General features: G+C 42.5%; 1 protein-coding gene across 4 annotated transcripts in view; it reads right to left on the minus strand.

The window, feature by feature from the left end:
* Positions 1–14,587, minus strand: part of LOC133418053 (myosin-16) — a 75,333-nt gene that overhangs the window by 38,425 nt on the left and 22,321 nt on the right. For 2 of the 4 annotated variants that reach the window (XM_061706390.1, XM_061706389.1), the window contains exons 4-5: positions 7,065–7,292; positions 2,076–2,162 (exon numbers count right to left, since the gene is read on the minus strand). In XM_061706390.1, the coding sequence (XP_061562374.1) occupies positions 2,076–2,162; positions 7,065–7,292 (315 nt within the window). Of the gene's footprint in view, positions 1–2,075; positions 2,163–7,064; positions 7,293–9,055; positions 9,081–14,587 lie in introns of those variants that run through there. The other 2 variants (XM_061706392.1, XM_061706391.1) reach the window with 2 other exon arrangements.

Here is a 14,587-nt window from a genome sequence, read left to right on the forward strand (position 1 = left end):
AATTGTTTTTTGTCAATGTCTTTATGTCTCCAAAGTGTTCTGTAAATTGACTGTCTGTTGTACTAGAGCAGCTCCAACTACCGGAGACAAATTCCTTGTATGTTTTGGACATACTTGGCAAATTAAGATGATTCTGATTCTGATTTTGATTCTGATTCTGATGGAGGGAATAATTCACTCAAGAAAAATGGAAGTCATTGAATCAATTTCCAAACAGATGGATCAAATCTATTAAATTGGGTTTTGGTTGCGCAATGAGGCTATAAGCACCTAAAAAAGGGTGCTGCAAACACACTGAACTAATCATTTTAGATTACGTTTGTAGCGAGTATGCCCTGATGGAACAAAAGCCTTTAGAGGCTCGCTCGCTCTCGTCCGCTCTTTCACCTTGCCGAAGAGCTGGCGTATCGCCGGCGAACCCCACCACCCACCACGAGGCGGGGAGACACACTCAATGGAACGCGGACGGCAGAAATGCTCCGCCACACCCCGCAACCACGCTTTGGTGCGTGTGAGGTAGCTTTGACTGATCCGTTAGGGAGGAGGTGCGACGCAAATTCGCCGAACGCCTGGCGACCAGCGTCATCCAAGGGCTTCGGCCGCCCTGCACTTGAAACTATTTTTCTTGCTTTTTCTATTTTTTTCCTTCCTCCTTTTTCCGTGAAATCCACCTGTTCCTCGACCGGATCGGCCAAGCATCCGGGAGATTGACCAGCCTGCCTAAATTGTGTTCCAAGCAATGTAAATCCAACTTGCGGTCTACTGAAGTACAGATTGGTGCATATTTATATCAAGACGATATATCAAGGCAAATTTTCTACAAAAAATATCCCAGATTATCGCGTTACTCGTCACTTTAAACTGCATACACTCCTTGAAGTCTCGGCGCCCTTTGCACAATGGTCATTGTACCGGACTATTGCAATATTAGTCATTCGAACTGCTTTAAGTGCTAGAGGACTCTGCATCTTTGCACAATTGTCAAAATAAATAAATGTACCGGCATTACCGGATAACTATCCATCCATTTTCTGAGCCGCTTCTCCTCACTAGGGTCGCGGGCGTGCTGGAGCCCATCCCAGCTATCATCGGGCAGGAGGCGGTGAACTGGTTGCCAGCCAATCACAGGGCACATAGAAACAAACAACCATTCGCACTCACAGTCATGCCTACGGGCAATTTAGAGTCTCCAATTAATGCATGTTTTTGGGATGTGGGAGGAAACCGGAGTGCCCGGAGAAAACCCATGCAGACACGGGGAGAACATGCAAACTCCACACAGGCGGGGACGGGGATTGAACCTCGCACCTCAGAACTGTGAGGCTGACGCTCTAACCAGTCAGTCGTCCACCCTGCCGCCACCGGATAACTATTAACCCTTTATTGCTCAGTGACTGTTTTTTTGTCAATGTCTTTATGTCTCAAAGTGTTCTCTGTCAATTGACTGTCTGTTGTCGTACAAGAGCGGCTCCAACTACCGGAGACAAATTCCTTGTGTGTGTTTTTGACATACTTAGTAAATAAAGATTATTCTGATTCTGATTCTGATATTTGGGTTTAAATTAACGGGAACAGGAACTCCCAGCTCTATGCATTGTTCACCGTACATCTTTACGCAATCTTGCACCCCGAGTCCAGCCTCCTTTACCATGTTTCTGTCCTTTGTTCTGTAGTTAGACCCCTCTGTATTGGTTCCTATAGATTCCCCTGTTAGATTTCATTAAATATTCTACAAAAATCCACTACTTGTATCATTTGTGTTTGGATGCGACAAGACACCTCTGGGATTGAGGACTCCTGTTTCCTTCCTGTAGCAACCTTCAGATTATGACCTGATAAGAGGTTTTTCATCACTGTTTTCCAAATTTTACCTGTATAAAAAAGAAACGTGGAGCCCTTTTTGAGACAAACATAGTTTCATTGTGACGTTAAAATAATAATTCGGACTAACCCGGATGTGAACGCAGGCGTTCACCTTCGATGAATTTCTTTCTTTCTCATATAAATTACGTTTTATCTAAAACCAATATATGCTACACATTTAACTCTGGCAAGGGCATACAGAAAGTACTCACCTCTTCTACTTGCATCTGTAGTTGGGATTTCTGCTGGGACAACAGATCCACCTTCTTCTCCTCACTGTGCAGGTCCTCCATAGCTTGCTGCAAGGGTACAGAAAACAACAACAATGACAATTATTCTGTGAAACAACTCACAATGCAAATCACATCATGATGTACTGGCAATAAAGTATTTTATAAAGTTCATTTTCACTAATGAAAGATTGTGTCTCCTTTTTATGCTTGCTCCCTTATTATGGCGGATGACTGTTTAGCATATCCACCTCACAGTTCAGCAGTCATGGGTTCAAATCCGGGCTCATGGCTCTGACCTTCCTGTGTGAAGTTTGCAAGTTCTGCGGGTACTCCAGTTTCCTCCCACATTCCAAGAACATGCATGCATAACTCAAGACTCTTCTGAGAGTGCTTTTTCCAAGGGATGGCTCACATAGAGAATGAAAAACATAAAACAATGCTTCTTCAGAAGACAAAATTCAAAACTGGTGTTTTCTTTTTAAATTTTTGTTTTGTTTTTTCATGGTACGAGGCAGTTTAAACCAATATTTTTTACTTCATTGACTGGACTCCAGGTTGGCTGATTCCTGAGCTCTTGGAGAAGTCATTAGCCAACTTTTTCCAACCTCGACTGTGAATGTTTCTAGGGTGGGTCCAATAAAAACATGACAACATAGTTTTGGGGTATTACTTTAAGCATGGGTGGTGTGGTCACTGCACTGTAGTGGAACACTCGTTTGACTTAAGTGCAGGTAGTGTAGAAACAATTTCCACTCAGTGTGAATGTGATTGTGAATGGTTGGCTATATCTATATGTTTATTAAAATTAACTGGCAACCAATCCAGGGTGTAGTCTGCCCAAACTAGTCTCCAGGTTGGCTGAATCCTGAGCTCTTGGAGAAGCCATTAGCCAACTTTTTCCAACCTCGACTGTGAATGTTTCTAGGGTGTATCCAATAAAAACATGGAAACGTAGTTTTGGGGTATTACTTTAAGCATGGGTGGTGTGGTCACTGCACTGTAGTGGAACACTCGTTTGACTTAAGTGCAGGTAGTGTAGAAACAATTTCCACTCAGTGGGAATGTGATTGTGAATGGTCGGCTATATCTGTATGTTCATTAAAATTAACTGGCGACCAATCCAGGGTGTAGTCTGCCATTCACCCAAACTATTATATTTTATTATTAGTATTATAAAGGTGGCAGCGCAGTGGGAGACTGGTTAGCACATCTGCCTCACAGTTCTGCAGACCAGGGTTCAAATCCTGGCCCCGCTTGTGTGGAGGTTGCATGTTCTCCCCGTTCCTGCGTGGGTTTTCTCCGGGGACTCCGATTTCCTCCCACATCCCAAAAACATGCAGGTTAGGTTAATTGAAGACTCTAAATTGCCCATAGGTGTGAATGTGAGTGTGAATGGTTGTTTGTTTATATGTGCCCTGTGATTGGCTGGCGACCAGTTCAGGGTGTACCCCGCCTCTCGCCCGAAGATAGCTGGGATAGGCTCCAGCACGCCTGCGACCCTATTGAGGATAAGCGGAATGTAAGATTAATGAATGAATATTATAAAGGTCTATTATACAACCCCAATTCCAATGAACTTAGGACGTTAATTAAAAAAAAATAATAAAAACAGAATACAATGATTTGTAATCTATATTTAGTTGAATACACTACAAAGACAATATATTTAATGTTCAAACTGATAAACTTTATTGTTTTTAGGAAATAATCATAACTTAGAATTTTATGGCTGCAACACGTTCCAAAAAAGCTGGGACAGGTGGCAAAAAAGTTGAGGAATGCTCATCAAACACCTGTTTGGAACATCCCACAGGTGAACAGGCTAATTGGGAACAGTTGGGTGCCATGATTGGGTATAAAAGGAGGTTCCCTGAATTGCTCAGTCATTCACAAGCAAAGATAGGGTGAGGTTCACCTCTTTGAGAACAAGTGCGTGAGAAAATAGTCGAACACCAAGGCCGAAAACCAAGGCCGAAAACCAAGGCCGAAAACCAACATTGAATGCCCGTGACCTTCGATCCCTCAGGCGGCACTGCATCAAAAACCCACATCAATGTGTAAAGGATATCACCACATGGGCTCAGGAACACTTCAGAAAACCAATGTCAGTAAATACAGTTCGTCGCTACATCCGTAAGTGCAACTTGAAACTCTACTATGCAAAGCAAAAGCCATTTATCAACAACACCCAGAAACACCGCTGGCTTCTCTCGACCCGAGCTCATCTAAGACTGATGAAAAGTGGAAAAATGTTCTGTGGTCCGACGAGTCCACATTTCAAATTGTTTTTGGAAATTGTGGACGTCGTATCCTCCGGGCCAAAGAGGAAAAGAACCATCCGGACTGTTATGGACACAAAGTTCAAAAGCCAGCATCTGTGATGGTATGGGGCTGTGTTAGTGCCAATGGCATGGGTAACTTACACATCTGTGAAGGCACCATTAATGCTGAAGGGTACATACAGGTTTTGGAGAAACATATGCTGCCATCCAAGCAACATCTTTTTATTTCAGCAAGAAAATGCCAAACCACATTCTACACGTGTTACAACAGCGTGGCTTTGTAGTAAAAGAGTGCGGGTACTAGACTGGCCTGCCTGCAATCCAGACCTGTCTCCCATTGAAAATGTGTGGCGCATTATGAAGCGTAAAATACGACAATGGAGACCACAGACTGTTGAACAGCTGAAGCTGTACAGCAAGCAAGAATGGGAAATAATTCCACCTACAAAGCTTCAACAATTAGTGTCCTCAGTTCCAAAACGTTTATTGAATGTTGTTAAAAGAAAAGGTGATGTAACACAGTGGTAAATATGAACCTGTCCCAGCTTTTTTGGAATGTGTTGCAGCCATAAAATTCAAAGTTAATGATTATTTGCTAAAAACAATAAAGTTTATCAGTTTGAACATTAAATATCTTGTCTTTGTAGTGTATTCAATTAAATATAGGTTGAACATGATTTGCAAATTATTGTATTCTGTTTGTATTTATGTCATTCATTGGAATTAGGGTTGTAATTTCTTTTCCCTTAGAGGTTTTTACTATTTTTTTGACACATATTTGATGATTCATAAAGCATTTCCTCTCATAAAAAGAGTAGAGGACCTTATTTCTGTTTTTACATCATCAGATCCCTGATATGACGTGAGAGAAATGCTGTAGCTCAGAATCTGCGAACTAGCGCAATGCTTCATTTTAACTTGATCACAAACTGCATAGTCAATACGATCGGAATGGAGAGAAAAGTAAAATAAAGGTTTGTCCTATCATATAATCTCATCATATTTATTTTATTTTTTTTAAATTGCTGCAAACTTTAAATATAGCCACACCATTTTTTTCCCCCCAGAGCTTGATGTCAGTTGTCCAACAAGCATCGTGTTACACTCTTAAGTTCTTTAGCACACAGCAGAACAATTAGCCAAGAAAAACATCATCATAAAGGACAAGTCTCCAAACCTAACCTCTCAAACTCAAAAGGCCGCTTCAAATTAACTGTGGAAAATTTGGAAAGGCAATCTGCACCATTCAGTAAGTTTTTCCATCAGCATGCCGTGACATTGGTGCCCTGCATACTTTGGGCATTCCTGGATAAAGATAGAGTCTTAATCCTTTATTACACCTCAGTGCGATTTAGTTGGGGACTGAAATGGGCATTTCATCTTAGCCTCTGTGTGAGATAAACTTGTCCCCTTGAAGCGTCCAAGCAGCAATCAGCTGTAAAGCCTTAAAATATGGCTGGAATGTATGTAGAAAATGGTCAAAGAGAGAAAGAGTGCAGTTCTACTTTTAGGACATTTCTTTTGTTGATATTTAAAGGGGACATATTTAGGAAAATTGGTTTTTTTAATAGTTTGTGTAAAAATAGTTGGGTCAAGACAAAGCCAAAAGCTAAGCAGTGCTGCAATGTTAGCAGAGATTAACATGAGCTAACAGTATTATCGATGTTAGCTAATGCTAACTAGCACATAGTTGAATGTTTGGCTAAGTTGTCAATGTTGGGGTGGAGGGTTCTTCAAAATGTGAATAATAATAATAATTAATGTCTTGTAAATAAGTGTATCTTTTTTTATAATTGCGTGCTTATATGTTTTACCTCAACGCTCAAAATTGTGAGATGCCTCACTGATTTTCATTGTTGTTATGACAGGGACAATAAAGGTATTTTTTATTCTATTTTGTTTGAGATATTATTTTTTTCTTCTTTTTACAAATGTATGATTACGTTTTTTTTTTCATGTGGTTGTTGTTGGTGTTATTTATTGGGTAAACATTAGGCCTAAAAGTCAGATTGTCCAAATGTGTTCCTTCCATAAAAATGAGTTCCTAGAGTCGATAAACAATGAAATATAGAGAAATGGAGGCACCTTACCATGTGGTAGTTAACACTTTAAAAATAATTTCAAAATACCAGTCACCTTTAGAAACTGCATTTACCCATAAACTGCCAGTCAAATTTAAATTAACAAGAAATTCATAATAGTAACATTCATTTGACACAAGATGGCATCTTGGAAATGTGGACAATTGTCGTGTCTGCTGACAACACAGCCAGCAGGCAGCGAGGGGTGATGACATGGTGGTATTCAAGTGTCGTCCCAATTCCTTAGGGGCGTGATCTTAAGGCTTCATTGAAGGTTCGCCAGTTTGAATCCCGGCTCCGACGATCCGCTGTCATTGGGCAAGACACTGAACCATATTTTGTTTCCAGTGGGGCTGGCAGCGCCTTGCATGGAAGCATTGGTGTGTGAATGTATGCGTGAATGGGCGAATGTGAGGCTTTGTGAAGCGCTTTGGGCACCGTAGGGTATAGATAAAGTTCTATGTAAGTGCAGTCCAGCTACCATTTTCAATTTCATCTTGGCCCTCCAAACAGAAGGGTAAGGGGAAGAGGAATGGCGAAGGGGAAGGGCTCAGGGGTAAAATTTGGATTGGCCCCAAATGGTGGCAGTGGAAATGATTGTCTACCTCTTTATCCCGCTCACACGCAATCAGGGCACCCTCCAGTTGGTCCAGGTCTTGTCTGAGGCTGTTACACTCTTCCTCCATCCTGTCTCTGTGGAGAGCCAGCTGAGTTGAACGGACCTCCCCTTCTTCCAGACGCTCTGACAAGCCAGATAGTTGTTGTTCTAGCTCACGTTGTGTCTTCTCCAGTTGGACACAGCGCAGTTCCGACACGGGGGCAGTGTACTGCTCCTGGAGGTCATTGCACACAGTTAGATGTTGGTTGTGAACTGTTTATGCTACTTTTGTGATGACTTTTTTTTAAAGCATGCAATCTTAAGCAAAGTAATAGACAATCTTAAGGTGTACCCACACCTATCTGTACGGTGCTTGGGCACTCTTGAGACCTGAAGTTTTCATTGTTTGACGAGTTTATGGTCTATGTGCTGCGCTTAAGTGTGGAACACTTCCATGGCCACCGCACAGTTGCAAGAGGTTGACTTGAGCTTGTACTTGCATTGGTGCCCAGCATTGATGTGTCCTGTTATTAATGTGATTCTCCAGCCAGTTTTTGAAATAATTTCCACATAAAATAAATTAACAGATGGATTCAAAATCAGTAAAGTTGTGGTGATGCAATGCTGTATCATAAAATTACATCAATTTTATTTACTGCTTACCCTGTTCAGGGTCAGGCCAGGGAGTGTGGAGCCTAACACAAGAAAGGTGGACTACACCCTGGACTGCATACCAGTTGATTGGAGGGTGTTATTGTGAATGAGAATTGATCCAATGGCAGCTACAGGAAAGTCAACTGTGTGACCCATTAAGGCACACCGAGCGGGCGGGGTAGACTGTCAGTCTACTGCTGTGTCGGCGAACAGTCACCCACGTTGGGTCCAGTAGAGCCTCAAACATGGCACTGGACACACAGCAACGACTACACCCGACGTCCAACAAGCACGTAACTTCTACGCAAGTGTAAGAAATAATACTGCTCCATACCATCATGTGGCAGTAGTCAGAGCTCCTCATTGGAAAAAAAAGTAAACTGAAGGTTTACTTTCACAGATCTCAAACCGTCATTTCATTTTCACACATTTCATTTTTACATCACCAATCTTGGCCACTTTTGCTGTCTTTAGCTAGAGATTCAGTGTGGACTTAGCGATTGAAGACTTGGAAAAGTGACAAAAGAAAATCAGATAGATCAGATTTTTCTTCAGATAGATCTGATTTTCTTCAAAAAGATCTGATTTTCTTTGTCCAAAAGTCAAATAAGATTCCAGAATCCTTGCCAACAGAGTAACATAGGACCAAGCAGCTCTGCATAAGGTGATCCCCATCTCCTCCCAGTCTGTATTCCCGTGTGTCTGTCCTTTAGCCACAAATGTAACAATGAACCAAAGAGAAAATAATAAAATGAAAACCATAGAATTAAAAAACCAAAGTAATTTGTTCATCAAAGCTAAGGTTATCTGAATGGTATGAGGGTTTTAATAACTTTTATTATTTTATTACCTGTATAACTTACTTATGCACTTACATTATTAGCTATACTAAAGGGTCACTCAAAACAATATTCAGAATGTTGCAAAGAATAGATTATTTGAATTCTAACATTTCATATGGGATGGTTAAATCTGAACAAATCAAAGGTTTAGGTTTGAGTATTTAGTAGTCAAAATGGATAGGGTTTTTTGTTTGGCATATGACAATAATTCCAGAGAGTTTGCTGAAGACCAAGTTGTAAATTGGCCTCGAGTATTGAAAAAAAACTTGACAGATTCGGCAGACCATGGTCAAATCCAATGAGTCTTTTAACAGAATGCAACAGAGATAATATAATCGCTAGAATTCATCGTGGTAAATACACTGGTCTTTTTTCCCGACAGCAGATTTCAAAGTGGATAAGCGATGAGAAAATAATGATGAGAAAAGTGTTAGAATAAAGAGTCGTTTGAATATCAAATTTGCGACTCATAGATAAATTAAAGAGGGTAAAAAAAACTTACCGCAAAATATGCCACAAAATGTGTGTTCCCTCCTGCAGCAAGAAGAAATCTTTCTCTTTGTTAGTCTAATCTCTCCTTAATATAGCTCTGCTACAAAGATCAACACAGTGACGTGAGGAGCTGACCTGATAGACAAGTTTAGCCTTATACCAGAGCTCATGGTCAGCAGCAACCATCCATAACAGGAGTGAAAAGAACAGAAAATGAGTGAAAAATCTGGTTAATATTGATTTCTTAAGAAACAGTCATCATAGGCAAGGTATTTGGAATCAGCAAATAGTATCAGAATATGTGGCCATTTGCAAAATGACCAAGCAACCTATTTTCCATGTGTAGTTTTTTTCCCATAAAAGTACTTGTTATGTTCCCTGTCAGCTTTTCCACATGGCTGCTCGCCAACTTCTATTATTAGAAAATGATATGACGCCTAATAGGTGCCTACAAAACCTAGCAGTGGAAGTGCTTCGGGGCTATTATCATCCAATGGAATTTATGTTTGAAAATGTGGCCTGAACCCACTGATACAAAATAAAAACGTTTTTAAACAGTATCTTCTTTACCTCTTGCTGAACGAGGTACCAGATCCATATGGTCCAAACGGATTAACCTAGCATAGTTCTAACAAAACTAAGTTGAATATCATAGCAGTAGAGTAGTCTGAACCAAAGATTTTAAAGGAACACGTCCATCCATCTATCCATTTTCCGCACCGCTTATCCTTACTAGGGTCCCGGGCGTGCTGGAGCCTATCCTAGCTATCTTTGGGTGAGAGGCGGGGTACTGAACTGGTTGCCAGCCAATTGCAGGGCACATAGAAACAAACAACCACTTGCACTCACATTCACACCTACTGGCAATTTAGAGTCTTCAATTAACCTACCATGCATGTTTTTGGAATGTGGGACGAAAGCGGAGTACCCGTAGAAAACCAACACAGGCACGGGGAGAACATGCAAACTCCACACAGGCGAGGCCGGATTTGAACCCGGGTCCTCAGAACTGTGAGGCAGATGTGCTAACCAGTCAGATGTGCCACCTAAAGGAACAGTGTGGTCCAAAAATAAGACCAATGGTATCGCGCTCTTGGTCGTGACCAGTGATGACAGTAACGTGTTACCCCAAAAATGTGGTCCGCTGATGTCATAAGTAATCTAACGCATTACTTTTTATATTAGTCAGATTACAGTTACTTTGATTTATCTGCCAATAGTTACTTTTTTACTCACGAGAAACATCTTAATATGCTTTTGAATAATAATATGCTATTTATGCTCAGACAACAGATATTTACCGTTAACACACTACAGTGCTTGGGAACATGAGGCAAGTCAATAACCAGGACAATTGATTCAGTCACAGTGCATGTCATAAGTGTAGACAAATTTTCAGCCTTTGTTTTAATAATGACTAATAAAACAGACGAAACACACTATATTCTTAACTATCCATAACTAAAATGCACACAACGACTAACTACAATATCGAAAAAAAGAGGAAATATTTATAGATGGCGCCATCTGGGGCAATGACGTCACGTGACGTGTTCCACGTTTTAGGCACATTGTCAACTGACGTGTACCCAAGCAGCCAGCGGCGCAAACACAATGGACGGTGACGAGGGATTGGCATACTTAAACTGGACATACAGTCACTGCTTCGAGTTTCTCTAAAGAGGACAATACTAAGGTTCATTGAACACTATGCGCGCGCACGCACACACACACACTCACCAACAGACACACAAACAGGCACACACACAGTTCCCTTTATGGACCCCCACACAATTGGCAGGGTTTCTACAGTCTGTCTGTCTGTCTGTCTATCTATCGATCTATCAGTCTTTAAAGAAGTATACTGAGAACGGTGTGCTTGTTTATATTTAGGTGGCTATTTGGTATGTCAAGACTGCTCTAAGTTGCTCATTTAATGTGGCTTCAACTACACTCATATTTCAGTAATTTTTTCATGTTGACGTCATCATTCTGTAACTTGTGCGGCATACATTATCAAGTAATGGGTACCATTAAGCTAATGCTTTGTACTGTGGATAAGTGATATTGCTGCCACTTGACAGCTGCTGAAAGTAACTGAAACATTAGTTTTTCTAACTTAGTTACTTTTGAAATCATGTAATCACTAAAGTAACTAAGTTACTTTTAAGCTCAAGTAATAAGTAAATTAACTACTGTATTTTCACGACCATAAGGCGCACTTAAGTCTTAAATTTTCTACAAAATGTACGGGGCGCCTTATAGTGTGGGGCGCCTTATGTGTGCACCGAGTTCCAAAATCTGTAAATGTTGTTGTGACATTAATGAGCACTCCTCTTGACTGACTGGGAGCATTTTCTGCCGACACGATGCTTTATAGAGGAAGGCGGACGTGACTGAGGACAGCATGCGGACGTAAAGGGCGAAGGGTGCGCGTGACAGAGGACGCTAAAGACACACCCCCAGTAGGTATATAGTTCCGGTATGTGCATTGGTTTGCTGAATGACCCCCGAAAATGGCACCTACGAAGAGACACGCTTACGAAGCACAGTTTAACCTGCAAGCTATCAGTTATTCGTAGGGACATGGGAATCGAGCAGCCGCAAGAGAATTCAAGATCAACGAATCCATGGTTCGCAAGTGGAGGAAGCAGGAAAACGAGCTTCGCCAAGTCAAGAAGATGAAGCTGAGTTTCCACGGAAACAAGGCGAGGTGGCCCGAGGTGGAAGACCAACTCGAGCAATGGATTAATGAGCAAAGAACAGCAGGTAGAAGCGTCTCTACAGTCACCATTCGACTGAGTGCAATAACTCTGAGCTTGCCATCATTCCGGGAGGCTTGATGAAGGAACTCCAACCGCTGGACATCGGTGTAACCAGGCCGTTCAAAGTGAAGTTGTGAGCGGCGTGGGAGCCATGGATGACAGATGGCGAAGCAGCTTTACTAATCTAGGAGGCAGCGCCGGGGCGAGTTACGCCACAATTTGTGAATGGATTCTGGATGCTTGGGCTAAGTCTTCTGACACTGTTGTTCGAGCTTTCGTAAAAGCCGGCATAATTTCTGAGGAGCCGCACGGCAACCAGACTGACTCTGACAAAGACGAGAAGGAACCTGGCGTGTTTGATGGAGAACTTGCCCAGCAGTTCATTTTGAAGACAGAACATGAGGACTTTGATGGATTTGTGGATGAGGATTGATAGAAAAATAACGTGAGTACATTGTTAAATACTTCAATAAAGTACAACCTTACTCAGTGTTGCTCCCGCTGCCTTTTTAAAAACATTGTTTTAGCGTGCATGCATGCTACCGTATGTTTTAAGCTAGCATATGTTTTACCATGCCTGCGCCCAATAATACGGTGTGCCTTATGTATGTGTTAAATACAGAAATAGAACCCGTAACTGAGACTGAGCCTTTTAATACGGTAAATTACGTTTTCAAGTTAACTGTGGCAACACTTGTCGTGACCTTCTTCTTTCTTTTTCTCCTTACGGCTTGTCCCGTTAGGGTCGCCACAGCTTGTTATCCTTTTCCATGTAAGCCTATCTCCTGCATCCTTCCCTCGAACACCAACTGCTCTCATGTCGTCCCTCACTACATCCATCAACCTTCTCTTTGGTCTTCCTCGAGCTCTCTTGCCTGGCAGCTCCATCCTCATCATCCTTCTACCAGTATACTCATTCTCTCTCCTCTGGATGTGTCCAAACCATCAAAGTCTGCTCTCTCTAACTTTGTCTCCAAAACATCTAACCTTGGCTGTCCCTCTGATGAGCTCATTTGTAATTTTATCCAACCTGGTCACTCCAAGAGCGAACCTCATCATCTTCATTTCCGCCATCTCGAGCTCTGCTTCCTGTTGTCTGTTCAGTGCCACTGTCTCTAATCCGTACATCATGGCTGGCCTCACCACTGTTTTATAAACTTTGCCCTTCATCCTAGCAGAGATTCTTCTGTCACATAAAACACCTGACACCTTTCTCCACCCGTTCCAAAATGCTTGGACCCGTTTCTTCACTTCCTGACCACACTCACCATTGTTCTGGACTGTTGACCCCAAGTATTTAAAATCCTCCACCCTTGCTATCTCTTCTCCCTGTTGTCTCACTCTTCCCCCTTCACCCCTCTCATTCATGCACATATATTCTGTCTTACTTCGGCTAATCTTCATTCCTCTCCTTTACAGTGCATGCCTCTACCTTTCTAACTGATCCTCCACCTGCTCCCTGCTTTCACTGCAGATCACAATGTCATCTGTGAACATCATGGTCCACGGGGATTCCAGTCTAACATAATCTGTGTCATAATCTGTCAATCAGAATTGCAAACGGGAAGGGCCTTAGGGCTGATCCCTGATGCAGTCCCTCCTCCACCTTAAACTCCTCTGTCACAGCTACAGCACACCTCACCACTGTTCTGCTGCCCTCATACATCCATCCATCCATCCATCAATTTTCTGAGCCGCTTCTCCTCACTAGGGTCGCGGGCGTGCTGGAGCCAATCCCAGCTGTCATCGGGCAGGAGGTGGGGTACACCCTGAACTGGTTGCCAGCCAATCGCAGGGCACACAGAAACAAACAACCATTTGCACTCACATTCACACCTACGGGCAATTTAGAGTCTCCAATTAATGCATGTTTTTGGGATGTGGGAGGAAACCGGAGTGCCCGGAGAAAACCCACGCAGGCACGGGGAGAACATGCAAACTCCACGGGGCCGGGGATTGAACCCGGGTCCTCAGAACTGTGAGGCTGACGCTCTAACCAGTCGGCCACCATGCCGCCCGCCCTCATACATGTCCTGTATTATTCTAACATACTTCTTTGTCACTCCAGACTTCCGCATGCAGTACCACAGTTCCTATCTGGGTACTCAGTCATACGCCTCAGTCATAACCCATCCATCCATCCATTTTCTGAGCCGCTTCTCCTCACTAGGGTCGCGGGCGTGCTGGAGCCTATCCCAGCTGTCATCGGGCAGGAGGCGGGGTACACCCTGAACTGGTTGCCAGCCAATCGCAGGGCACTTCTCTAGAACCACAAAGACACAATATATCTCCATCTGACCTTCTCTGTACTTTTCCATCAACATCCTCAAGGCAAATAATGCATCTGTGGTACTCTTTCTCGGCATGAAACCATACTGTCCTCAGCCTGGCCGCCACTGCTCTTTCCCATAACTTCATCGAGTGGCTCATCAACTTTATTCCTATATAGTTCCCACAGTTCTACACGTCATCTTTTTTCTTAAAAATGGGCACCAGCACACTTTTCCTCCATTCCTCAGGTATCTTCTCACGCGCTAGAATTCTGTTGAAGAAGCTGGTCAAAAACTACACAACCACCTCTCCTAGATGCTTCCATACCGCCACAGGAATGTCATCAGGACCAACTGCCTTTCCATTTTTCATCCTCTTTAATGCCGTTCTATCTTCCCGCTTAATAATCATTGCCACTTCCTGGTCCACCACACTTGGCTCCTCTACTCTTCCTTCTCCCTCATTTTCATCATTCATCAACACCTCAAAGTATTCTTTCCATCTAT

Source organism: Phycodurus eques, chromosome 19 (assembly GCF_024500275.1).
Source record: "Phycodurus eques isolate BA_2022a chromosome 19, UOR_Pequ_1.1, whole genome shotgun sequence".
In the NCBI taxonomy this organism is placed as follows: domain Eukaryota; kingdom Metazoa; phylum Chordata; class Actinopteri; order Syngnathiformes; family Syngnathidae; genus Phycodurus; species Phycodurus eques.